Source organism: Eufriesea mexicana, unplaced genomic scaffold, assembly GCF_001483705.2.
Source record: "Eufriesea mexicana isolate 0111107269 unplaced genomic scaffold, ASM148370v2 scaffold294, whole genome shotgun sequence".
Taxonomy (NCBI): Eukaryota; Metazoa; Arthropoda; class Insecta; order Hymenoptera; family Apidae; genus Eufriesea; species Eufriesea mexicana.
Genome location: NW_016908489.1, coordinates 1,476,492 through 1,503,976, shown reverse-complemented (window position 1 = coordinate 1,503,976; position 27,485 = coordinate 1,476,492). Strand labels below are relative to the sequence as shown.

Sequence of the window (27,485 nt, the reverse complement as noted above, 5' to 3'; positions counted from 1 at the left end):
CGTCTTGTTTCACCCTTTTTCCATCCGAGCACGGAGGAGAAGAGCACGTCGGGAGAGGAAGAGATAAAATATACACGCGGCATCTCGTCTATTCTCATTCCGCTCGTGGTCTTTGTCGTCTTGGTCGTTCATGACCAGCTGCTCTTGTTGCCGGACAGAGTTAGCCGGCTAATCCGCTATTAATCGAAGCAAATGCCCTGACCTCGCGATCTACTTGCCCGCTCGTTATTATTACTCCCCGGGGGATTTCAAGACCGCCGCGGCTTCTCCGGGAACTCGTTAACAGATCCTTCTTCGTGCCCGGCGATTTCTTTTCGCCGCGTTCCATCCGTCGCCCGAGACCGCGCCAATTCCGCTTCCTCCTTCCGCGTTGCGATGCCCGGTTACGACCGGTATTCTTCTGCTACAATGCAATTCCTGTTCCCCGCGATATCCGCGCCATTTTATTCCATCCACCTCTGCTCATCCCTCACGGAGGACTCGTCCCTTTCAGACCTTCGGGCGGCCTTCCCCGAAACGATATGGAAGGCGAGGGAGAGGGAGCTTGTTTCCTCGATCCGTCCATCTTCCAAAGCGGAAACTCCGCTTTCCTACGGCCAAGAAATTGATAGCCCGATGGGGACGTTGAGAAGAAATTAACGGGAATCGGGTTTTCACTTGCTCGCGTCCAGAAGTTGATAGATAATTCCTGGCTATTAGTCAAGGTATCAGCGAAGGTGTACGCGATTCGACATTAAAAGTCCGACTGCTGGAAGAAAAGCTCTGTCTCGCAGGGTCGAGAAATTAGCGTACCCTGGTCGCAATTTATCACGAGGATTATCTTGCTGGATCATTATCTCGCTGGATCTTTCTTGCGTATCCTTTTTCGCTTACCGTACAGTGTTCACACGTGTCGAGCTTCTCGATTTCAGCGGATTAATCATTACCCGGCACGTGACGCCTCGTTTTCGCCGCTGTGTCGTGTGTTTTTCATTTGCGATTCAATAATACCGAGAAATAAGAAGCTTATCCGGACGGTGACGCAACGAGATCGCGTTATGTAATTCGCGAATCGTGACCCGAGCTATGCAACAGAGATTTTTTATCAGACGAAGGGTCATCGAGAGAAAGAAACGTGATAACAGTAGCACGCCAACGAACTTTAAGAGCTACTTTCGATTTCTCGCGAGAACAAACCTTCCAGTCCTTGTATTTAACTATCTATTTACCTATCTATTCGTATATTTATTTATTTAACGTATCAATAATTAACCTCTTAGGCACTAGGCGCCACTATAGTGGCTTTCGCGGATGTCATCTTTCTGTACGACGCGCCGCTATAGTTAATCGTCATACAAAAATAATACAATAATTTAATCATCAAACACTTCATTCCAATGTACTCGTGTAAAGAACAGCATTATCCGTCACACATTGCAGTGCCGTATCATTTACACGTAATTCGCGTTGAACTCTGCCGTACAGAGAAACAGCCCCGCGCAAAATTCAGCCGTGCCTAAGAGGTTAATAACAGTAGCACACCAACGAATTTTAAAAGCTACCTTGAATTTTTCGCGAGAAGAAGCCTTCCAGTCTTTGTATTTACCTATCAATTTACCTTACTATTCGTATATTTATTTATTTAACAGACAGATTCGTTTATGCAAAGATGGCGGCAAGAGGGAAGAAGAGAAAGTCGTGGCAGATTCAAAGTGCGAAAGAATATTAAATTATAATATATAATATCGTATAATGAGATACGATATTATGATAATGCGATGATAATTACACTCGGCATAAAATTATTAACGCGCAATAAAAATTCCGAAGACCGACTGACCACGAGTCAGTAATGGATCCCGGGAATCTAACCTGTATTTCTGTTTCTGCGTAAAGTTATCGGCCAAATCTTCCATCTCTGTAACATTGTTATGCGATGAGAATATCGCGTGATCTAAGGAATACAGGGGAGGGTAAAATTAGAAGAAGAAATAATTTTCGACGATTGTCCTTCGTTCGGGACGGCAGCCTTCCGCTTCCACGTTTCTATTCGCGTTCCTATTTTCGTGTCGCGCCGTATATCATTGCTGTATCGTATATCGCGGTAACGCGCGACACGCGTAAGAAATCGCATAACTCGTTGTTTTCCATCAGTCTTCGACTCACGATCACCTAACCTACATACCGGATCGTCTAATCATCCGCTAATTGCCGCTCGAACGAGGAAAAGAACGTAGATACGCGGGGACCTACTTCGATTAGGTTTTACCGCTGGATCTACGCGGAGGTGAAAGCAATAAAAATCGAACGCAACGAGGATCGAAGGTCTCCATTTGCAACTTCCAGAGGAATATCTGGTCCCCGAGCCGATCGCTTCTCTTCATCGATTTTCGTTTATCGGCTTGTCGGGAAAAAAGAGAAGACTTCTGAGAGATTGATTCTCATAAGTTCCCCGTGCTCAGAGTTCCACTTTGCGATCCTTCCTATCGTTAATTCAAACAACTTATCTAATACGATATCTTTCTCAAATAAGTCTTAGACGCGCAAATAAACGGACAGGGTTCTTATCTGGTCACATGGAAGCGCGTAAATTTCTCGAAAATTATCAGTCAGGTGCATTCCCCACGTGCTCACAGCTCACGATGAACAGCGAGGTGCACTCGTCAGAGGATGCGTTTGTATCTAAGAAAGAGTCCAATCGATTCGGATAGTGAATATTCCATAGAAACGTGTCCACGTACCACGTGGGCCACGATAGCCGAAAAATACCGAATCCATCATTTTCACCGTCCCATCAGGCACCACCTCTTCCCAGTTTACCTAATTGGGAGGCAACGAGGTCGCGCGGATCATTAATTAATCCCACGTGGGTGTGATGTGCGGCTTTTTCGAAGCTGAAAACCTGCTCCTTTTTACGTCGTCTATCATCCACCTCTTGATGACGGTCTAACGACACGAGGTACTGAGAAAAAGGTAGAAAAAAGAAATCGAGGAACCTGGACCTGTTCACGTGGGATACGTCGTCCCGCCTAAACGCGTGTGCCTTACGCGAGTCCACGGTTTCCTTTCCGATAACCGGCTAACGAGATTCTGAACTGGACGCTTTGATGTTCCAAGATCGGCTGGGGTCGCTGAGAACTTGAAATTTTGAAATCACCCTCCTTTTACGAAGACCTCGTCGTCGACCCTGAAGACACTCGCGAGACTGAGCTCCTACGAAGAACCACGAATCAAGGAACGCTTTAACAAGCGACGAAATTCCCGGGACTAAATGGTTTAAACGCGTTTCACCGCTAAATTGATTAGAATTCCCGAGCAGAGGCGGGATTTTTCAAAGCAGGCCGAGTCGACGACAGGCGACGGAAGGAAAAAGCAAAGAGACACGTCTAATCTCTTGCACGTTCACGGTCACGGAGTTCTAAGCCTTGGATGAAAAGGGCTTTTTAGCCGGCTATTCAGTCGGTGCAATGGCGGTAAAGAACAGAAGAGAAAAAGAAAGAAAGCTGGCAAATTGAAGGAGGCACAGGCGCAAATAGATACGTGAGCGCGGATCCTCATCAGCAGCGTCTAGCGACCCCGTGGAACGATGCCATAGGATGTTTTATTAGTATTTCCGAGAATCTCTATTTGCAACTTTGGATGCTTCGAGGGACTGGGTTGGTTTCAGTGGAACACCAGATTCCACGCGTTCATTTTTATTTGGAGAATCTTGGGTTTGGTAGAACAGAGTTATGGCTGGTGTGAGCATAAGCGCAGGAATCTATGGACGATGAACGAGTTTCCTGTAGGACGTCGAATTGATCGATTTTTCTCGCTTCGTATTTGGTCCACGATGCTCGGGGTACAGCAAACTATACTGCAATAATTCTTTCCCGAAATACTATTTTAAATTATATCCCGAATTTCGAAATAATTCTACCAACGATATAAATTGCTGAAAATCCTACGTTGGAAATAGAAATTCCAAGGCTTCGTAATCGTCAGGGGTAGAAAATCCAAATCAACGAACGTGATGATATTCTGGGAAGAAATTTTTTTTTATGAAACTATCCTACGTAACGGAATTGGAGCGTCGGAGCCGTGAAACGACACGTGAAATGCAGACTGGTCGGGGAATTTTCCGTGGAATCTAATTGACGAAGTGGGACAGAAATTATCGCGTTTATGCGAGGGTCTCGTACATTCGAATTACGGAAACGCGGCCTCCGTGTGCCCTCTCCGATAGGTGGGCTCGTGTTTATGAATGAGACACATTATGCATGTATCAGGTGACGCGATTTATGCACGATATCGCCACGACCACCTCTCACTGACAATGAATCGAAAAATCTGCAAGTTCCACAACCTACGTCGCCATTGCCATGATATCGACATAATTTCGCTTATTTCATACGTTCGATTGTCACTCGAAGCCTCGCGAAGCTAATTAATGACGCGTAAAACGGCTATAGGCAAGAAGCTTTCCACTTATCGCCGAGGAAATGGATCGCTTCGGGATGGAAGAGCGACATGAAAATCGTCTTTCATCTGGCGAGTGTTTTGCTCCGCGAATACCAATGGAAATCAGGCCGAAAAATGGCGGGTCCGGGCCACAAGGGGAGCATTGAAGGAAGAACAGCGCGAAAGGAAGCAACAAGGGGGAAAGCTAATAACCGCGGAGGATCCAGGCCTGTGATTAATGCCCCTCTAAACGACACACCGTCTCGATTGCAGATGTAATCGCTGGCGAACCGGATGTAACGGGTCTCCTGGCTGGAGCTTCGGCAGCTATCGATTCGAAAATGCAGGCACGTGCAATTGTACGCGTTTTGCAAGCGTAACGTAACGACTCGTGGTGAACGCGTGGGTCGTGGGTGAACGCACGGGTTTGCGCAACTATTATCGGCGATTTTTCGCAAGAAACCGATCGTCGAACCCGTTCGACAAACACCGAGACCGTGAACCTCTTTCCAGCCTTTCCGCTCTGCCAATGGGCGCTGCGTAATACGATTAGCCGGCCACTTGCTGAATTATTGATTCTAATGGAGTTCTTGGCTGTAATGGAGGTTTTAGACTGGCATCTAATGCAATTTGGTCTCGATAATTGGAGGAACTAAACGAGAGATCGCGAAGGTCTTTTCATTCCAATCGCCTAACGAGATTAATCCGGCTATATGGCCACGTCGTGGCCAAAAAAAAGGCACGCGGCGAATAAAACGACACGCCGTTCTTACCGCGACACGAGTATACACTCGTCACGAAGCTCATTCGGATGTATCAACGACCCTCGAAAACGCGAATCGTTTGACGAACCTGAAGAGACAATTTCTCAGCATCGTCGCAACAACGGGATGGTCGAGCGGCGTACAGGAGATCGTACGTCGACCGGCGCTCGGTGACCTTAATAACCTCGTTGCCTGTTCCCGACGATCAATTAATTACCGCCTAATTGGCGTTGAAGCGCCGGTATCGTCGCGATAAACCTGTAACGCTGTAAGCGACCGGCGACGTTGTCCCCTACGTCGTTAACGAAAACCATCAGCGACGCTGGCCTTTTTATCCCTCGCGAGAGAAAATAGTATCGCGTCTCGAAGAGTACACCGTCGAAAAGGTGTCGAGAGAATATTCGAAATATTTCGCAAAAATCCACGCGAGTATAAAGAGGGAACCGCAAATCTCTGTCAACTAAGGAACATGGCTCCCTCCGGCTCCCGTCGTCGCAAGGAGTCAGGCATCGATTAGCAGCTACCCCGCGAGAGGATGAATATTTCACGAGGAATGGATGACACGAGGTACTAGCCAGGTCTCTAGATCCGTTAGATCTTCCCTCGAGGTTAGCGCCAGTCGTCTTAGGCCCCCGAAAAGAGATGCTCTCCCTTTCGTGTTCTCGCGGGCAACGCGGCGCGGTGCGGCGCGGCCACGCGGTCTCATTGCCAAATATGGCTGGCCGCGGTATTCTTAGCACTGCTCGAGCGCGAACGACACTCGCCGGAGCCGGCCGAGCGGACCGCTTCGTTCCTCTCCGCGAACACGGAGACGAGGCGACCGCCTCGGGTGAGAACCGATGCGATAGAACGCGGCGACGATCCGCGTAAACGTCAGATAGAGGCACGTAGCGAAGAAACGGAGGCAAGTGGAGACGATAAGGAGCAGCGGGACTGAAGAAATAACACGGGGAACGCGAGAGAAACGGGCGTGTATCGGAGTAACTCGCCGGAGATCATGGTTATCCGAATGTGGCCTGGAATTGGGAGGATAACAGGTTAGATAAGAGTAGTTTACGGATCTACTTCGCTACCGATCATCCCCGGAACGATTATGGTAGCTGGTGCACGAGCGAATGGAATTTTGAACGCGTTTCTACGTTTCATTCGAGACGGGATCCGTGGGTGAGGCGAGATCAGAGACGAAGATCGTGCTCGCGAGGAAAATAAGGTGGAAAAGGAGTATCCCTCTGGCTTGGCTCTGTGTCACGCGGAAAATCAATAACACGAGGAGTATTTGGTCTATGAAACAAACGGTTTGCGAGGAGAAAAGTACTCGCTAGGTTAGGAGACGTCGAGCCCGGCATTCGAGCAAACAAGACCGTGAATCGCTCAATTTCATCGGAGTCGGCCGAAAGAAGGGCAGGGGGAAGAAGCTAGGGGACCAATGGAAAAAGGCCAATATTTTCTTTCCCAGCTACCCCACGATGAATCAATATTTTAATCGACTGCTCTGGGAAGGCACTTCCGCTCGTGTTTTCCATTCCCTGACTCGTTAGATGGAGAAAAGAGTTCCTGCGAACATAAAGTTCTAGGCTTCGAGCAAACGCTTGCCAATCAACGGTATTTTGGCAACGTTCAGGACGCGGAATTAAAAAGAAAGAAAAGTCGGGTTTGTGAAACGCAACTCGACTCGACAAACATCTAATTCAGAGTACGCCGAGCAATATTTAATAACGTTGGTCGGACATAGACGAGCCTCTGAAGTGACGCCAGGAACGGGCGTTATTTTCGGATCGGTTCGCGACATTGCGGTGTCCACTAACTGCAAGTGGATGCACCGAATTGCCGTTTTGCACGCGTCCAAGAAAATTTCGCGATCGATGGCTGCATCGCCGGATATGCTTGGTACATAGATTCGCTCGTTCGGCGACCAGCTAGCTAAAGTTCAAAGGATACCTTTCGTCGTCTACAGGGTTGGCGCGCCCACCTTTCGATTTCTGGGTCAGGTCAGAAGGGTGTGGTGAATGCTTCGAGTGCTGATCGCTCGATGATTTATCGAAACGAGGCTGCAATTTCATTAGACACCGTAGACCTTCGCCGCTGATCACCGGTTACGCGACTTTCCGCGGAAAGGCGCGGCTTTTTCCCTCCAAGACTACCTCGGCCTTCGTCCGCAATCAGCCGGACCGTTTTCGTCTATCGATTCCTCAGAAAATTACGGATGACTGCGTTTAATTCCTATTTTTTCCCTCGCGGTACAACCTTAATGATCCTTTTTGCCGATTCGAATTACCCGGAAAATTATGTCACAGATTTCACGGTAGAATGAAACGGTAGAACTGTCATGGAACGGATCGTCGTTGTTCGTTAGCACGTTGCGATTCTATCTCCGATCTAGGTCCCCCTGAATTACCATGCAGAGATTCCTACAACTCGACAAAGACTGCGAGAGACCTCTTCCGTGCGTTATAATTCCCATACTCCTGCTCCCATGAACGAATTTCTACCGGAATCCAATGTGCGTCCATCGTCGCGAAACGATCGTCCCTCGAATACAAAGCAATTGGAAAGTTAACTCGGCCAGAGTACGTCCATCTGGGTCAAACATTTCCCAAAATCCACCTGTGCACTTCATCTTCTTGAAACCCCTCTTTTGATTCCTCGAGCGTTCCGCGGAAACGGAAAGAGCTGCTGTTTGCGTCGGAGGATGATTAAAGAACAAGCGACCAGAGCGAAGCGAGCACGAAGAAGCGGAAGAATAGAAAGAACACGGTAGATGGAACCGGTGACCGTAGAGAAGGGAAGACGTAGACGGAAATGAGCGTAGGTCGAAACAGGCATGGAGGCAAGGTGTAAGGTAGCAGGTTGTCAGAGCACGGGAAAAAGAGAAGGAAAAGGCGGAAGAAGGGAAGAGGAAGCGAGAAGAACGAGCCACATAAACGGCAGTGAGAGTGAATGGATCGATGAGACCGTCTCGACGCAGCGGGCGCCATCGCCAAAACATCGTCGGGCCAAAATGTCAGCGTCCATCGATCTTTGGGATTAGGCCCGTAATTTGCCAAATTGCGGTGTCACTGAGCGTTCAATGAGCTTCTTTAAATCGTCAAACCGGGCTTAGTGGGATTACTCGATGTTTCAGCGAGGAACATTCCTACTCTCGTTCAGCAGAGAAGAAACTTTTACGTTCTTAACCCTCGACCAGCTGACTCGGAGTCTGACGGACTCTGCGTAGTCGATATCTTCTTCTTTCTTTTTAGCAGAGAGTGGACTTTTCCATTCTCGTATAAATCGTATCTCGTTTTACATAACAATTCGCGTGAAATTAATCTGCTGAATATGTATCAGAGGTACTCTTTAACCTTATTAGTCTCCAGAAACTGGTTGGCAGTAGTTAGGGATCGAGATTCTTCTCCGATTCCTTACATTGTCTCATTTGAGGGAAGAGATGAATGGGTTGGTTGGAAGCAAGTGTATACATCGGACAAATAGGAATTGTCTAAGAGGAAGATATGGCGTCACCGATATAGAACCCAACGTATTTCGTTGGACGTCCATCGTGCGTCGGAGTGAAGACCTTAGAAGACGGTAGGCTGTCAGTTGCCGCGATTATGAGCTATGCTTACTGCCAATTTATCTTGTGTCGCGATCACAATGCTATGCTTGCATACTTGGGGTTATTGACCCAGCCGAGATACGTCGTTTCCATATGGTTTTCCATCGTTTATTTACGCATCCGACGACGTAAGATCGAACTACATTCCGACTTGACATTGTACTTGCTTATCTACGACACCATTATTCGTCCTAATGGCCATTGATTATTCAATGCTCGCGCGAAGAATTATTTACGATTACGGTAATTCCATTTGCTCATACACCGGCTAATACCCTCTCCGCGAATAAATTCGCAAACACTATCGATCATCCGTAAAAGTAGATTGTCTCGGCGGAAGCTAAACGGGGGCAGCCTTTGTCTTTACACTATAATGCCATTGTGCCATGTCATAATACCTCTTTGTATCACTATACCGTCACAAAGTGCCACGGGAAACGGCCACGTGTGCCCTGGCATAGAATCCCTCAAATATTGCCTCTGCCTTGCTCGTAATTAGCCAAACAATTAAGAAAAGTATCTAACGAGTCGTCATCGAGCAACGCGCGGTTACCACAGAGGCTCGGGGCAAGAAAACCAACAGTCAAGCAATGGTTCTTTGATGGCTAGAGTCAGTTTCTTGTCACGAAGCTCTATTAAATCGGTCCATGCAACGACGACACAGCGGAGCCGTGCACGCATGCAAAATAGCGCGAATCGTCGGACCCCTTTGATCTAGAAAGTCCATGGGAACTCGAGCAGAACCGTTCACTTTCGCGATTTCTACGCCACAGATTCTCTCTACCCTTCTATTTACTCGCGTGGAATTCCAGAAATGACAGGGTGACACGGAAGCAACGCTTGTATAGAAAGAAATACCCCTCGGATCCCTATTGCACCCCATGAAACTTCCTCAGTCGGTCCTTACATCTTCCTTTCGAGATGCAAAGTTTGAAACTGCAAGTTGGAATGCAACTTTCGTCTCGGTCTAAGGAGAATTGAATCAACGAAGAAACACCTGATCGAAAAGGCAAAACAAAGTGCTCGCGATGACTCGCTGCAAGAGAGATAAGATTGTCCGACTAATTCCTCCTCGTCGAGCCGATGACATAATCGACCAGCGTGTGCATGCAAATCGTGGTCGTTCCTCGACGTGTGCACACGATCGCTGCCCACGGAAGCGCGCGATTAATGCAACGCGACTATTGCAAAACCGGGGAAAAAGGGTTACAGGCCGAAGACGCGTAATTCGATGGTGGAACGAAGGTGCGTGACGCAACCGCCTGGAATCACCATAATCCCGTATTCGTCTTCCCTCGATTACGAAAGCCACGCGCTCAATTCGGCCCGTTGTGCGATTGCTTCTTCGTCATAGGGCCGTTGAAAGGCTGCGGAAAGTAAATAGCCAGGGAAGGAAACAAAAGGGGTGGATTGAAAGGCTGCCTCATCGGTGGGTATATAAGAAGCTGGGAATGTTGGGACGGTCCAACAATGGTAACGGGGACACTGGCTGCTATTGAAAAGTCTCGTTTCTTCGTCGATCGGTCGATCGGCGAAGAAATCGAGGTTTGTTATGGAAGAAGTTTAGGAATCGTGGTGGAACGAGATGCTCGCGTATCACGTGAAAATCGACGGTAACTCGGAGATCGTGAAAGGCCTGGCGAGTCGTCACGGTGGATGAAATGTTTATGGCAAACTCCCATGCAAATTTCTCCGTGAAAGCAGAGCATACGAGCGGGATTTCGTGATGAGAGATCATCCATGGTACCTTTCGACACTAACCGTTGGTTCGGCGTGGATCTGACCTAAAAATTAGCGTAAATTTCGCGAAAGCGGCTTACACGTTCCAGGCAGCCGAGCTCGCTCGACGGTCTTGAGTAGCTCGCTCAGCGTTTTCGCGACTTGAGTGGCCACACGAGCCTTTCAGACACGAACTTTCAGAGAGCAGACGTGGAGTAGGGTTGGGCTGGGAAGGAAAAAAAAATCCATGCGAAGAGAATCGGTGGGAAAAAGTCGCTCGTAAGAGGGATTCCTTAACCACCCTTGATTTCCATCCACTTCTGGCTAATTGACTCGACTCCAGACCGCTTTCAGCCTCGAATTACTTCCAGCATAGAGGAAACGAGCTTTCCAAATTTCTCAGACACCCTTCAGCCGCGTTTCTTTCTCGTCTCGCGCGAATTAACAGATCAAACTCGAAGACAGAGTTTAAACGTCGGCCCGAGGAAAGCGAATTTGCCGGATGAAAAGAAATTTCTCAATCGTGGAAAGCAAATGTTTACGCGGCAGTATGGTCGAGGCTGAACAGATAGGTCCGACTATAGACGCACAGGATAGCCGGAGCGTTGTGCATGAACGCTTCAGCAACGAAGAATTTGCGAATCTGGGACAGTTTGATCGATAATGGCGTAAACCTGGCCGCGGCAATTCCAGGAATGGCAGCCTAATTGGATCCTCCTTAAATAAGTATTTCAATTTACCAGCAGCCCGCTGTTCTCGAGGCAGCTCGCTCTTTCGGGCAAGAACTGCCGTGCAAACGTTTCTCAGATCCTTCGAAATGGCAAAACTTTTAAATCAGTCCAAAGGAATAATTCCGCGAACTTTTCATCCATATTCTGTATTCTGTAATTCCTCTGCACCGACTGCAGTGGTCACTGAAATATCCTATCGGGTCATAAACAAAAAATCCATCGACCATCCAATGCGGTGGTCTCAAGTCCTCTCCATCGTTCATCCCCAACGATAATTAAGAACAACCTTAAAGGTGTATCAAATATATCAGTCGTTGATAAATTGGACGATTTTGAAGAAATTAAGAGGAACATTATGGAAAAAGGAAAAATAAATGTCGCGAGGATGTGTGTTAAGTAGCTGGATATTAAAAAAGTATAGCGGGATAGATAGCGAATTTTGCTTTGAAAAGTACCATAGGGTTTGTTTGCCCGGGCTCTATTTGGATTTCGCGAGCCACTCGTTCAAGGTCACACGTCGTCTGCAGCATTCATAGTGATGCACCGGCGTGCATTCTGCACCGACGAGAATCGATAAACCACGGCAAAGGGATTAAACGTCCAGTGTGTATCTCAGAACCACGAAATTTTAACAAACTTTTTCATCTTCCTCTATCCAAACACGTTCCTTCATCAACTGGCCAACATGTCCATCGCTAATCACCATCTAATTATTTATGACCATTTACCGTTCAATTCCTATTAAGTATTGTGCTTTGAAAAATATTAATAGCGAATTTTGCATCTTGCTTTCACCATAAAAAATTCGCCAACTATCTTTTCCTTCCCCCTCCTGCAAACGTGGTCGAGTTACAAAAGTATGTAATTTAAGGAAACAATTACCGCATCCCTCGAGGAAATAAGTAACTGGATTTCGGAATAAAACTAGTTCCAATGTGATTTAGAGGAAATGGCGCCCTCTGGCGGATATAAACGGCCTAATATTGCTCCGAATTAATTCGAAAAATATTGCTCCAATTTAACCTTCCTTATTGAAAATGATTGGAAGATTTAAATATATAGGATGGTGGAAAAACATTTTTTAATCTTGCTCATGGTAAGGGAATGCACCTTGAATGGTCCAGACATTTACACCAGACTATTGGATAAAAGTAGCTCCAACGATCACGTGACGAACGTTGCTCCGCGGCACGTGCACGTAACAACAAATCGGAAGGAGCAACGTTACGTCACCGGTGCACAGCAGCGTCAGGTACGCAATCGCGAAATTGGCTTTGGACAGCAAAGTCGCCACTCAGCTGGAGTTACGAGAGAAAGAGAAACCCTACGAAAGAAAATTGTCTAACGTTCGTTATGTGCGCGAGCCGCACGCGCGACCAACCGAACTGTAACGATCACAATCGCGCAAATAAACTTCGCGGATAAATCCGAAATTATCTAATTTTATGCTACGATTTAACACATCACCGGAATGTTAATCCCCGCTGTCAAACACACGTACGGATCAAATTATAAAAGTATCAGCGCGATCACGGTCAGTCGATATCGTTTCTTCCCTTTCCCATGGCGAGCGAAAAGAAAACTTTATTTCCAACGAACTACGACTGCTACGAATTTTAACGACACCGTAAAAAGTAGTTATTTCAGGAATGCGATGTAAGAAACGAGTTAGCACAGAGAGATGAGTACGATAATATTGTCCAATGGAATATTACATGGTTAAATTGACTATCTACTTGATTGCGTCGTAAAATCTCGCAATATCGAAGCATAATTTATAATGGCCCGAGTATTAGCTAATTGTAAATATACTATGACTTTATAAATGACGATAGTCGTAATATGTTAATTCTTACAAATTTTTATCGGATACGAGTGTTCTGGATAAACGGATACGCATATGCGTATACGGTAACAGAAAAACATAAAAGTCGGATAATTATATACATATGTTTTTATACTATGATGAGTGATGTGTCATAACATTTTTTAAACATAGAATGACATAAACATTGAAAAAGAATTGATAACATAGTTTCGACTATCTGAATCAAAATACGCGTTCGTAAATATGCTTATACACGCACGTACGCACGCTCCGATCCAGAGCAAGATACCAATCAATAACATGCACGGATTAATCGTAAAACTAAGGGTGAAATTGACAGATGACATACCGTGGTTGTTTCCTCGAAGAAATCGACACTTTCTCGCAGCAGTTTTCTTCAAATTCGATCGGTCATTACTGCAGCACAAATGGGTGCACAAAAATTACCACTCGTATCACGCACGGATATTGTTTTTCCTTGGCATGTTTGCCAGAAACATCTTTAATTTTACATGCCGAAATTAAACATGAAATTAAAGAACAGCGAAAACACCGCGAACCGGCTTACACGACCAACAACCGCACCTCTGAAGCTTGCAACAGCAAACTGGCCTGTCTCGTGCAGCAAACTTTCATGTAAGGGCGCAGCACGCGCTTCGATTGGTGAGATGTTGCACGGCTAAGCCAATCGCGATCGATCGTTCGCCGAACGTTGACCCCCCTCCCCACTACACATATCAACTCACTTCGGTTTGGCACTATGTTCAGAATAGGAACATATCGTGAGTGAATACTGTAGATTATAAATATGTATTAGAAAATAAATGTAAAACTCGATTAATTAGATATCTTTCATCAGCTTTGTTAAGTATCCGTACAACTATAGTTGCTATGGAAGTAAAAAAATACGGTGTTACGATCAAATATAGTAAGTGAAAGCGCATGCGTCCACGTGGGTCACCATAGTTACGGTGAGTCTAAGAGAAAACGCGCGTATTTTTTTTGTAAATTTAATTATAAATTTCTCGGAATACACATTAAATTCAATCATAAATGTCAATTTTTACTGGATAATTTTCAGTAATTTGAAGTAAAATTACATACTAACTATGTATATTATTTGCGTTTACAATATTCATATTGCAAACATAGGATTATTGACCGATTGTTTTGAATGTCGAAAAATTTGAGCAGAATTTTCACTTACTTGGCAAACGATGAATTCGAAACAGGAAAAATATTTCTGACAATGAAATACATCGCCACGGTCGTTGAATCTGTGAAAGTACTTCACGCAGCCACTGTTAACGACGAATTTTTCGTAAAGACCAAACTTTTTCTTATGATAACAACTCTTCCATAAACAGTCTGCTAGTAGAATTTCACCATAATAATTTTGAAAGTTATAAACGGTATCTTCCGATTCGTATGGACGGAAAATGTCGGTTAAACTTGGGATTATCTTCCTCAAAACTGACATGATACGAACAATGACAACTTGTGATCACTGCTTTATTTTCACCCATTTTATTAACGTACATCTATGATATTGTTATGAAATATTTCATCAATGGGTGAAAAAATACTGTGTTACGAAACGAATACTGTGAAATAGATTATAAATTTTGAGTACAATGTTTCATGTTATCGTTCACTATAGTATTATTAATCATGTAAATTGGTATGAAGTGATTAAAACAATGAATTTATCGATTAATTATGCATAATTTAAAAGAGTGTGTACTTCACAGTTTACTTGAACACAAAATAAAAATACGTTAAAATATATGACATTCGTTTAATTTTTTACAAACGCCATCTTTAATCCGTGCATATAAAAATTGAATATTTCTAGTAATATATTTTACATATGTATTAGATACTCATGTAGACAGAGTTGTTAATTTCGGAAAAAAATTTAAAAATGACACAAAGTTTCGAATTTTTAAGTCCTTCATTAAAAAGTATACATCAAAATTTATCGATTAATTGCAATATGTGTTGTTGTTCTGCCTCCCTCCATTCCGAATCGCCAGCATCACCAAGATTTCCAGCATATTCTAATAAAAATAATAAAATTAAATGTACAAAAATGGCATATAAAGTTATAACAAGAAATATACCTCGCATAATATGCCTTATAGTTTTGAGAGATGCCCTCCTCTGAGCTAAAATTCGTGTTACTCTTTGTTTCACAGCTGGTGGACAACCGGTACATGCTTCTAATAAAACGTAGTCTACTAATTGCAAAATAAACAACCCACCGTCCAATCTTCTCAGGTACGATTCTTCTTCGTCTTCATCTTCCTATAATTGCAGTATAGATGAATATATTGTAAAGTAAAATATCTGTAAAATTTATTTATTTTTCTTTTCTTTTCTTTTACTTTTGTATTCTTTTCAACTTCCTCCACTTTCTCAAGATATTTGAAATGGAGTTCCATCAATCGATCCACTTTCTCATAATCATTTTCCGTGAATTTACTCAATAATCTTTGACGTTGTTGGCCCTTACAATTTCTTAGCATACTTGCTATAATTGATACTACATGTTCTACAATAACAAAAATTGATAAAAATATTATAAAATAACAAATAAAGAAACTCGATCATATTTTTGTTACCTTCATGTTCTTCTGCAGTAAGCATTCTCTTCCTATTTTTTGTTGGTGTTTTCATGAATAAAGGAAATATTGTCCTTAACCCAAGAATATCAACAAATTTACTACAATTGTCTTTTCCATCTGGACCATTCATTGCATGGTCTAACACCTAAAATAAAGTATTATTACTTACCAACATTAAACTATATACATGTGTATCTAAACTTTATACTTACTTTAAGGGAACCATTCCTAGACATTTTTTTTTCTCGCAACATTAAATTCATAAGTTGTAATCCCTCACCCCTTAAAAACCTATCTCTGTTTACAGTTGCCATTAAACTTGAACATAGTACATTAAATAAATTTTCCATCATTTCTTGTTCCTCAGCTGTTTGGGGATCGTGTCTTTTGTAATACTGAAATAGACGAAAATTATATTTAAAAAGAAAATATTTATATATAAAGTAAAGAAACATAAACAAATACAAAGTATAAGAAGGATAGAAAAATATAAATTATACATGCCGCTAGTTGTTGTAGTAATACATCAATTCCATCAAGTTCACCAAGAAGTAGTCTGTTTTCTGATGTATTTTGTAAAAGAATGGATAAAAGTTCACTAGCATAAAGTTTATTAGCATCAAAAGGTGCTTTTGCTTTAATTCTTCTTAAGAGCCATTGCATTAATCCTTGCTTTCCTGCATCTGCACATAATTCTGGCCTAAATTCTAAAAGATTTTCAAAAATAGCTGAAAAATGTAATATAATTTTAAAGTGTAATTATTAATTTTAAACTATTAATTTATTTCTATTTAATTTTAAAGTATGATGATGATCAAGTCATAATAATTACCTAAAGTATTATAAACTCCATCACTTTCTTCCTTTACTGATTCATCCAGTCTTTCTAAATTTTGTACAAGAAGAGCACAAACCTGTTGTTCTAATAAAGCATCAATTAAAGTATCAGCACCTTCTTGGCTTTCATGCAAAATATCCACATCTGTTAGTTCTTGCAAAAGATCCACTACACCAACTGCTATATCTGTATTTTCATGAGATAATAATTCAAGCAGTGAAGGCACAGCACCCAATTCTACCATCAAAGGGTATAGGTCTGGATTAGTTGCAACAACATGAAGTTCTTGAAGAGTTTCGTGTAATTCCACCTCTGATTCCATAAATCTGTTGCAATTAAAATTATATTTTAATTTCATATTTCAATTTTGATCTTTCATGCATGCTACCTACAAATGACATACTTTTCTGGTTGATCAGGAAATTTCACTCTCATTTCTTGATTTCTAAGGGCTCTTTTTTCAAATAAAAGAATCATTCTCTTTAGTGTTGCTTCATCTAATGCTTCTATTTCTGGAGCTTCAGTTTCTACATATTTTAAAATATCTTGCTTTTCTTTCTCTGTTAGCTGCGGTTCAACTACGTCATTTGCTGGTGAAGGCAAAGCAGCTCTGATTGGCGTAGGAGGTTCACTGCTTCTAACTGGAGTCACTTCAATTTCTCTTGGTTGTCTTTGACGTGCATGATATGGAGTTTTAATTACCCTTTTTGGTTTCTTAGCATTTTCCCACTCATCCTCATCATCTTCTTCCCCTGCTATTGGTCGTTTTGGTGTGTTTGGTGGCTATACAAAATAAACATAAAAATAATAGTAATTAAAAATAGCTTGCACTGTGTACTCTTAGGTTAATACAAAAATTTCAAGCAATTCAAATTTTCAAGCATATCATAAATAATGTTTTATTATTAACTTACTTTGTAAGACAATAATTCACCGATATCCATTTGTAACAACGATAGATTTCTTTTTTAAAAGAATTACATATAATAAACACGATTTTAGTTGCCACCCCAGCCAGTATATATCATTATTATAAACAAGCCACTAGAAATTAAAAACGAAATTACAGGTGCTGTATTATACTATGAAAATTACATACTTAAAAAATAATAAACATTTTAATTATACTAGCCAACATAAATTTTGTCACTTACAAAAATATGTCTTGTATACGTTTTAAACCTAAAGATGTCAGTAGTTTCTGATTCATTCAAGTAGAAGGTATTAATTCAGTTTTGATTAAAAATAGGAAAATTTTATATTTTTTTACTACTAAATAAGCAAAACAATTATTTAAAACTTTGTTATTTTTTTATGTTTTATAATATACTTTTTTAATATAATATTTTTAATAACTATCATTTTTTATGCAATCGGAAAGCGAAAAGTATTACCGGATAGATTTTGATAACCACTGTTACCGATCTGTCAGTAGTATTTGTACATACACGTCATTACTTTCATGAATGTTATAAAACGAATGAATTTACTCATTAATAAATATGGAATTACTATATCATCAAACAAACAAATTGGTCCAAGAAACGCAACATCTTTTCTCACAACTTGAGAAAAGAACGCCTAACCTGGATGTTAAGGAAATAGAAAACAATATAGAATCAAAAATAAACCTCATCAACAGGTAGTTGTCTAAATTTTTATTTTTGATTTAAAAATGTTCTAAAATTTTACGTTCTTATTTTTTAGTAATTGTGAACGATTGGATGTATTATGTCTCAAAGGCCCTATATTTCAAAGACAAAATGCTAAGATGCGTGTGGATCAATTGAAATATGACAGTCGTCATCTCACAGCTGCTTTAAATTCTTGGCGAAACAAAATGATTAAAAAACAAAGAGAAGAGTCTGAAAGGGAGGCACTATTATCTAGGACATTTACCACAAATGATCATATTGATATTATGATAGACCATAATGTACAACATAATTCTAGTTTAAGAAATGCAATTCATGGTGTAGATGATATAATTCAAAGTGGAAGTAGTATTTTGGATAGCTTGAGATCGCAAAGAATAACTTTGAAGGGGGCTCACAAAAAATTAATAGACATTGGAAATACATTAGGTCTTTCAAATACTACAATGAGATTAATAGAGGAAAGAATAAGACAGGATGGATTTGTCTTAGTTGGTGGAATATTATTTACATGTGTCGTTATAGTTTTAGTTATAATTTATTTTACATAGAAAAGAATACCTTTTATTTTTTAATGTATATAGGATGATATAATTAACAATATTAATTATTGAAACATCTATCTTCTTAATGAAATAAACAATTGTTTTTAAGATTGTATAAGAACATTTAACATTTTTATTGTATAAGAGTTATTGAACAGTTTGAATTAATAGTGCTAAATGTATCATCCTTTACATACTAAATTAAATTATGAACTTGAGATTGGTAATTGTTGCTAATTATATATTAATATACATGTATTAATATACATGCACATAATAAAATAAGAATGAAAGATATATTTATGCATTATAAACATAACAAATTAATTTATTTAATTAATCACTTTATTAATAAATTTTTATTTTTAATTGCTAATTTCATAACATTTGATACAAATTTAATAAGAACGAATCATATTCCTAAAAACTATGAAGTCATTTCTATGTTGGCTATACTGATTCTATTTTATTTAACGCATGTGAGAATGTTAAATATTATGAATACGCATGTGTTTTCTAATTTGCCCGATATTCCGAATAAAATTTCTTTTTTTATTATAATTTTAATAATAAATTAATATTTTCTGTGTATATAGGATAAGAATAATAAATTAAGCTGCTTGCACAAATCATATAATTAGTATTGAAAAATTCCTAATGTTTTATAATAAATTGGAAAATAAGAATTATACGTATTTGTAATTTAAAAATTGAATATATACATGTAATGAATATAAGTTTACGTAATCTTATGTTATAATATTATTTTAGTTTATCGTAAGAAAACTGATAAACAGGTTAGTTCATATGCTACTCTATTAGTATAAAGATAAAATAACCTTCATTTATATAAAAGAAAGATACATAATTAATAGATTTAAATTTGATTGTTATATTTTTTCTTATATTTGTCTATGTATACTTTTATATTGTTAAAAAATTAAAAAATTATTTAATAAAATTAATTCCATTTTTTAAATAATGTACAGTCGTCATATTCTATACCATAAATAAAAAAGTCACACTATTAAGTTATATTTTTATAAGCCGTTTTCAAATTTGTCAAAAAAATTTATTCTTTTCATCATTTTGCTCTGTAAACTACAATGTTACTACAAGATTATGTAATCATTTTGTTTTATTTTAAGGTTCTTATTTTAATTTCTGTGAAAATAAGTGTTTTTTCCACATTTTGAAATTTGTGAGTGAAAATTTACTAATTTTTTCAAGAGTTTCAATTCCAAAACATTTAGTATAGGTAAGTTTAAGTTCTTTTGGGTTTGAAATACAATTTTTTTTTTTTTTTTAAATGAAAGATATATGAAATTTTATTTAAAAAAACTTTAAAATAAAATAAATTAAATTGTTATTAATAAAAAAATACAGCATAAATATAAAGTAAATTGCATAAAAGTATATTCCAATGTCAAATTATTTTAGAATGTCTTTTCCAAGTAAAGAAGATCGTGCAAAATGTTGGAATCATAGGGATGAATATTGGAATTGTCTTGATGATGGTAAATCAGAAACAGAATGTAAAAAGTTTAGAGAACAGTATGAAAAATTTTGTCCTGCACTATGGGTAAGTTAGAGAAATTACAAGATTAATTTTGATTTAATGATTGAAGAACAGGAATTTTATAGCCTTCATTTCATTAACAATAGCATATGAAGAAAAATATAATTTTCCTATATGCTATGCTTATTCATTTTTGATTAAATCTCCATTTTTATGACTTTTTACTAGGTAAAACACTTTGATCGTAAGAGAGAGTACTTGAAATTCAAAGAGCAGCTAGAACAAGGGGGGTATGTTCCTGAAGAACAAAATGTAACATAAAATATAAAACTAATTTAGCAATTGTAATTTATAATTTATTATATTTAAACTAATAGTTATTGAACTGTTCTTAAATTAAGTTTTTTTTCTTTTTATTACTTATAATAAAAAGATACAAGTAACAATATTGTCTTATATTATATAATGATCCTTAATCCATTATATTAAACACAATTTATTTTTTTCGTTTTTAATTATTTGGCACATAGTGACTTTATGCAAAGGCTAATTTAATGGCTGCTGAATAATATGCTTATTTACATTTAAACCAATGATTAATTATCTTTTGAATTTTTACATATTTTTTATGGCTTTGCAGGAGTTAATTATGTTGTATATTACTTTTATCAATATGTAGGAAAAAAATTGTAAAAAAGCAACATTATTGCATATTACTTGCAGGGCATGCAGCCTTGATGGAAATAAAACAGACAATTCTGATGCAACTGCTCAAACTTCAAAAGCAGTTTTTAATTTTCAAACAACAAATACGAATTCGTATGACTAAGAAATAAGAATATATGTATAATATACATAATTATTAAGTTGAATTTTTTGTTTCTGAGTTATAATAACAAAATGTGTACAAAAAGTATGGAATTGAATTATGTAATTAAAGAGTTACAAACATGTACAGAAGACACTGCTATTTTCAGAGTTAGTATTTTCTTATTTTACTAATGTACAACTTTATTTGTAATTACTAGCATTCATTATATTCAGTATAAAACATTTTGTTGTTGTTCCTTTTAGAAATTGATAAACTTTACTTCATCATGCAAAGAACCCTGGGATGATGAATATTTGAAACAATGGCAACCAGTCCTTATCTATACCATAGAAGTTGTTATTCCAAATATGAAAATAAGAAGAGAAAGAGCCTTATTAGCTTCCCACACATTTTTTGCTTTATTATCAATGCAATCTAGTTTGGTTCTTCTGAAAGAAATTTTTACAAATCTTTTGAGTTCTAAATGTAATGAAATATATATTTTCGATAAAAGATATGATACCGCCGAATTTGAATTATTTAAGCTAATTTGTACTTATGGGTATTTACAAGTAAATCGGAATGAGATATATTCTAATGATGTTTGTTTTCTCATTTTTGATGTTATATATGAGCATTGTATTCAATATACTAAACATTCTTATTTTGCATACAAAATATTATACATGTGGTTGCTGAAAACAATTAATACAGAGAATAATTTTTGGACCACATATTCAGAGTTAGAGCAGAAACTTGAAGAAATTATTTTTTCAAATTGGTGTAATGCTATCAGTGAAATAAGTAAGCAAAATTCAGGACTTATTTTTAATATGTACCTAAAAGTTATGGAAAGAAAATATAGTGGATACTTAAAATATTTGTTTAAGCATTGTGTTGATACAATTTCTTGGCAAAACGAGTTAAAGTATGATATACTCGCGGAAATTTGTAAAGTTTGGAACAAAACTAAAATCATTACATCTTATAATTTTCTACTTTCCTTATGTAATAGTTTGACAAAACATTACTTATGTTCGGCTGGTACAAAAGTTTATCTTGCAATTGTAAAAAAATTAAGCGAAAATGAGTGGAAAGAAGCATTTAGGGATATAATGTACTATCTCTTTCACCATTGGGAATCGTCAGAAAAGTGAGTTGAACTTCTAGATTTTTACAAATAAAACAAAAAATTAAAGTTTAAATGTGAATATTCAATTACAGTGAAAATCATAATGCACTTCAATTACTTTGCAAATACTGGATTGAACCAGTTGTTAAGAAATATAAAAACATTTTGCCTTATTTATGGGATTTAATCAAAGATATAAAAGAACATTTTTTACGTTCACATCTTCAAAAAATGGCTTGTGAAATACATGTTGATCTTCCACAACAAGCAAGTATAGAATGTTATATAAACCATAATAATGAGATTGTGAGATTGAATGGATTTGCCATAAATTGTTATCAAGTAACCAAATTATACAATGAAAATAGAGATCAATTTCTTAAAATAAGAAATTTTTTATGGCATAATGCAAATAGTACAACAGTGTGTATGAGAGATGGAATTGTAAAATATTTTAAGATATTTTATGCTAATGTTTTAAAAATGTGTGATAATAATCAAGATTGCATACATGATGTGTACTATATCACACATTGGTTGCATGAATTTTTTTTGGATTGTTTTGAAATTGGTTCTTGTTATCAAAGAAAGATTCTTGGTTTAAATTTATATAAAGCCACACTTTCATTTATGGATGGACATGTAATAAATAAACTTAACAAAAACTGGAAATTTACGAATAAGAAAAGTTTATTTATTTTATTAAGGCTTGTATTGGATTCTATGCTTGATGTTAAACAATTAACTACTTCTATTATTCTTAATTATTTTGATAAAAATATTTTGTCTAATGCAGAGAAACAAGTAAGAATTTATTTATCTTTCCTTTAGTAATGTTGATTTTTTCTTCTTAAAAAAAAGAGAATGTTATTGATTTAGGTATTATTTCACACGGCATTGAAAAGTTGTAATTCCTCTAAATTTTATGAAATAGAAAGTGGAGTAACCCTTATATCAATTTTGGTAAACTGGCTACCTTTGAATATTTTACGAGATCATAAAGATTGCAATAATCATTTGAAATATTCAGACTTTTTATTTAATGAAGCTGCTAATCAGTTAATACAGATGAAACAAGATGTGCTAAAGGCAATTGTTCAAAATAAACCATTTTATGGTGTAATGACTGCTCTATTAAATACTGCTTTCCAAAACTGTCAAAAAAATTTCAGTATAACTTTTGAATTTACTGAAAAAATTTTGTATTTATTGGAAGATGCTGTACATTTCTTCCTACAGATACTTTCCTCAAAATCAGAGAATACAGGTAAATTTTATTCAATTTTAGTCAATCAAAACTTCTCTAAAGAATGGTTGTTCTTAGATTAATGCATAATTGAATTTCTAGAATATTCATCATCATTTGCAGAAATGGGATTAGCAATTAATGAAACAATAAAAAATAGTGAAATAGATAATATCTATTTCAATGATTTAAGTTTAACTCCTGCACACCAGGTACTTATTTCTTGTATTTGGATGTCTCTAAAGGTAAAAATTTTATTCTTTATTATTTAGTCTTAGCCCTGCTTCATAAAAGTAAAATAATAAAATATATTATCTTTTATTCTTAGGTCTCCTGTGAAATAGCTTCTGAAATAGGTACATTAATGTATTCTGATGATATGGTCGAGCGTTCCACTAATATTATTGCTACTGTATTACTCAGGTGTAGACATAAAGGTGTAGTGGAAGCTGCGGGTACAACGATAGGGCAATTAACAAGGTATAAATTGAAACTAATAGAATAATAGGAAATATATTTTATGGGTTTAATAATTTCAGATGTTTGTGTAAAAATGCTAAATATTCTAATTTACCAAAAACACATATATTGCATACACTAGAAAATGATTCTATGCATTCGTTAAATATTACCAGAAGGGGTGCTGGATTATCAATAATGTTTCATAGAATTGTCGTTAGTGATAATCGGCAAGATAGACCTCTTTTACATTTTGCGGTACAAAAATTGCTAGATCTACTGGATAATATTTCGGATGATAGTTTGAAAAATATAGAATCGCAACACGATTCTCCGTGGGCAAGATATTTGCATTTTTTGCGGGCATTAGTAGCCGACAAAGAAATACACGCACAGTTAACTCCGTACATGGAGAGAATTTCACTAACATGTTTTAGATATTTAGAATCTGAAATATGGACTATCAGAAATGCAAGTCTACAATTATTTGGCTCAATAGTTCCGAGATTAATAGGCCAAAGTTACAGGGACAAATTAGATTTTGGAAATGGTTATTCAATTAATCATTTCGTTACACATTATCCTGTACTCGCAGATTATGTTATGAAAGAATTGCATAGATTTTCGTTCACGTTTAAAAAGTTTTCTACTGCTTTATATTTACATTCAAATATTATTCATATCCTTATACTCCTTTCAAAATTTTCAAGCAGCACTTGCAACTTAATCGATTATTCCTCACAAACATACATATATCAAATAAAATATTTACTTTGTATGCTGTTTGAAAATCCTGTTTTATATGTTCGCCTTTTAGCTGCAAAAGCATATGCAGCATTAACAGACTTCTTACAAATTAAATATGAATTTAAGAAATTAATGCGCGATGTTTCCATCTGCCGAAATGTTAATTTAATCCATGGTTATTTGTTAACCATGAAATTTCTGAACGACAAGTTATCTAGTGAAATCGAAAATATAAATTTGTGTTCAAATATTGAATATAGGGATTATGGTTTAAAACAGTCTTCAGAATTACTACGATTTCGAAAAGTTTTACAAATTTGGAGCAAAATATCCAAAGGAGAGAATAATTCGCAAATATGTTATGTACTGGAAACGTTATTTCTGCAATTAAAAAAATTTATTTCTAATGATATATCTGATAAAGACGTATTTCTTTTTAATAGTAACAGATCTTTACTCTTTTCTGAGAAAATAAAACCGGGTTTTTTTCAATTTATTGATCTTTCTATAGAATTATATGCTGACTATATAAATCGTACAAATAATATTAATATTGATATTGTTCATGAAATTTTATACTCTGTTTGCATTGATCAAAGTATTGCTTTTTTAAACCATGTATCACATTGCTCGCCAATTTTGAAGATTGTACTTAAACGTTTATTGTTGGACAGTTGGGATCATAACGAATTATTTTTAAATGCAATGATAAATTACGTTTTGGAAACCTTGAAATACATACCGTTATTAGATATAAGTGAATTAGATATTGAAAGTATAATAGAAAATTCATTTATTGAAAAATTAAAACCCACAAAATATTCTAATTTATGGTGTTTAAAATGTATACTACTACTCTTTTCCCGAAACGAGACAATGATAAATGACGTACTGTTCCATGCTCTTAATTTAAGTGTTCATGAAGAAGAACATATGAGACGAATTGCAACTGAATTTATGCAATTCGCGGTTTATCGGTTTGCGGAATTAACAAACAAAAATAAGTTAACCATCTTACATTGTTGTTTAATTCTGCTAAAAGATGAAATTATAGAAATACGAAAAGTTATTGCAGAAAATTTAAGAACTCATGTTTTACAGATAATTAGTAGTGATTATAGTACTTTAAAACATGACGAATATATATATCAAAGACTATTATCCGACGTAATTCTTGGAAAACTAAATTTTTCTATGGATGTCAATATGAATCTATTTTTCATAAAATTATTCACACACGATATTAAGGATTTTGATAATAATACAACAATTGAAAACCCTTTCTACCATGATGATAATTCTTGTTATAAAGAAAAGTCAAAGTTTCTAAATCTTTGTTTTTATTACACGAAACGAAAGAAATACAGCTATAGCGACTACCCGATAGAAGATTATACAATAGGATATGATAATAAAAAGTATGTAGATATTCTAAATGATGTTGATACGAAATATCAACTGCAAATAAAAAGTTACTTCGATGATACTAATTTAGAAGCTGTTTTAAATACAAAATATGTAGATTATTTATTAAAGAAAAAAGAAATTGTAATACAGAATTATAAGTAATAATAATGTGTAATTTTAATCGAATGAAAAATAAACAGTAATGAAGAAACTAATTTTTTTAAGGTGTCTCAAAATAAATGCTTTTTAACCCATCAAAGTACACAAGAGATTTAATAGTCCTGAATAAATACATCTGTACACTTTACGGACATATGAATGTGTATACATTCACAAAGCTTATAACTTTATATTTACATTATGCTACATTAATTGTATCAGAATATTAGAAAATTTTGAATGATCATAGAATATATGTATATTACATACTGTGTAATTTTCATTTTTTAATTTCCCGTTTTTTTCATCATATCTACAATTAACATCCTTACACGATGTTATTAAATACAATATAGTAAATTTATCGTAATGTCCTTTAAAACATAATTTTTTAAATTGCTGTATTAAAAATTTTGTTATCTATATAAATATATATCTATATAAATTGAAGATATCGTGTAGTATCAATGTGCTTCATAAATTACCCCAAACTTACAAAAAAAATTACAAAAATTTAATTTTAAAAGTATATCTGGGCATTAAGCAAATTCATTTGTTTGAAAAAAATTTTATTCGCTGACTGCGCGGCGTCTCTTGTTTAAATGCATTCGTAATTAAATAAATATCGAAGAAAGAAGTTGCACTTAGAGGAAAGAAAGTATCCACGCAGTAAAATATTCAAAAGTGACTTCCTTCTTCAATTTTAAGCTATAAAAGCTTATACTTAATAATGTATTTGAACACTGCGCCATGCTTTCGTGTGTAAAAGAATTGCATGTACTAGAACTAGGCGATTTAACGAATAATGTGATGAGAAACGATCAGAACATAACAGATTATTTTTCACTGAATATCTTTAAATGCTAATTTCTTTTTATATTAGTATATAAAACCAAATACTCATTTGTGTAGGTACAATTCATTAATAATTTAAGTACTTTACAATTATTAAGTTATCACTTGCATGAAATACCATATTAAAACATAAAACTGAATTTCAAATAATTTGTTATTCGCTTCTGATCGTATTGTGTAGTTTTTCATTTAAGTTTGCGAACTATTTGTTTAGCGAGGATAGTCCTAGGTGACTATTTTATCCGCCTCCATGATATGTCGCTAACGATTACTTATAAATTTCTTTGGTGATCATTCCTATTTACATTGATGTTTATATAATAATTTCTAAGGAGTATCTAATCTCACAATTATTTTCAAGAATACCATCTTTTGTCAAAGAAATCGTGCACACACGCTTGCGAGTGTTTTTTTTTTTTTTTTTTTTTT

The 27,485-nt window shown here is 36.8% G+C and overlaps 5 protein-coding genes across 7 annotated transcripts in view; 3 read left to right on the top strand and 2 right to left on the bottom strand.

The window, feature by feature from the left end:
* Positions 1-13,648, bottom strand: part of LOC108556067 (uncharacterized) — a 33,799-nt gene extending 20,151 nt beyond the window's left edge. For both annotated transcript variants that reach the window (XM_017911986.1, XM_017911989.1), the window contains exon 1: positions 13,406-13,648. The gene's annotated coding sequence lies outside the window, so the exon portion shown is untranslated. The remainder of the gene's footprint in view (positions 1-13,405) is intronic.
* A 1,241-nt stretch (positions 13,649-14,889) lies between these two features.
* Positions 14,890-17,749, bottom strand: LOC108556007 (beta-catenin-like protein 1). 2 transcript variants are annotated; one of them, XM_017911911.1, is made up of 10 exons: positions 17,676-17,749; positions 17,436-17,565; positions 16,925-17,304; positions 16,516-16,847; positions 16,188-16,411; positions 15,896-16,078; positions 15,681-15,828; positions 15,444-15,610; positions 15,180-15,363; positions 15,028-15,116 (listed from the first exon to the last, which is right to left on the bottom strand). In XM_017911911.1, exons 2-10 carry the CDS (start codon positions 17,463-17,465, stop codon positions 15,028-15,030), a joined length of 1,737 nt encoding a protein of 578 aa, XP_017767400.1. In that variant the 5' UTR covers positions 17,466-17,565; positions 17,676-17,749. The 2 variants fall into 2 exon arrangements, with proteins under 2 accessions (XP_017767402.1, XP_017767400.1); XM_017911913.1 differs by lacking the exon at positions 17,676-17,749 and having other exon boundaries at positions 14,890-15,116; positions 17,436-17,465.
* A 199-nt stretch (positions 17,750-17,948) lies between these two features.
* Positions 17,949-18,727, top strand: Membrin (Golgi SNAP receptor complex member 2). Its single transcript, XM_017911836.1, has 2 exons — positions 17,949-18,163; positions 18,229-18,727. Exons 1-2 carry the CDS (start codon positions 18,024-18,026, stop codon positions 18,725-18,727), a joined length of 639 nt encoding a protein of 212 aa, XP_017767325.1. The 5' UTR covers positions 17,949-18,023.
* A 770-nt stretch (positions 18,728-19,497) lies between these two features.
* Positions 19,498-20,561, top strand: LOC108555945 (cytochrome c oxidase assembly factor 6 homolog). The gene is made up of 3 exons (XM_017911835.1): positions 19,498-19,518; positions 20,162-20,303; positions 20,469-20,561. The coding sequence occupies exons 2-3, from the start codon at positions 20,163-20,165 to the stop codon at positions 20,559-20,561; spliced, it is 234 nt and encodes a 77-aa protein (XP_017767324.1). The 5' UTR covers positions 19,498-19,518; position 20,162.
* A 533-nt stretch (positions 20,562-21,094) lies between these two features.
* LOC108556036 (uncharacterized) lies at positions 21,095-26,192 on the top strand (the record flags this gene model as incomplete). Its single annotated transcript, XM_017911950.1, has 7 exons — positions 21,095-21,218; positions 21,315-22,204; positions 22,276-22,987; positions 23,063-23,450; positions 23,532-23,674; positions 23,758-23,909; positions 23,969-26,192. Coding segments are annotated over exons 1-7 (4,587 nt in total), but the record flags the coding sequence as incomplete, so codon positions are not given.
* Between the last annotated feature and the right edge of the window lie 1,293 nt (positions 26,193-27,485).

Excerpts from the sequence above, each read along its gene's own strand:
- LOC108556007 (XM_017911911.1), bottom strand. The coding sequence starts at position 17,465 with ATGGATATCGGTGAATTATTGTCTTACAAA. Across the intron at positions 16,848-16,924 it reads TTTCCTGATCAACCAGAAAA|ATTTATGGAATCAGAGGTGG; the intron begins GTATGTCATTTG and ends TAATTGCAACAG. Across the intron at positions 15,364-15,443 it reads AAGTTGAAAAGAATACAAAA|GAAGATGAAGACGAAGAAGA; the intron begins GTAAAAGAAAAG and ends CTGCAATTATAG.
- Membrin (XM_017911836.1), top strand. The coding sequence starts at position 18,024 with ATGGAATTACTATATCATCAAACAAACAAATTGGTCCAAGAAACGCAA. Across the intron at positions 18,164-18,228 it reads AAAATAAACCTCATCAACAG|TAATTGTGAACGATTGGATG; the intron begins GTAGTTGTCTAA and ends CTTATTTTTTAG.
- LOC108555945 (XM_017911835.1), top strand. The coding sequence starts at position 20,163 with ATGTCTTTTCCAAGTAAAGAAGATCGTGCAAAATGTTGGAATCATAGG. Across the intron at positions 20,304-20,468 it reads AATTTTGTCCTGCACTATGG|GTAAAACACTTTGATCGTAA; the intron begins GTAAGTTAGAGA and ends ACTTTTTACTAG.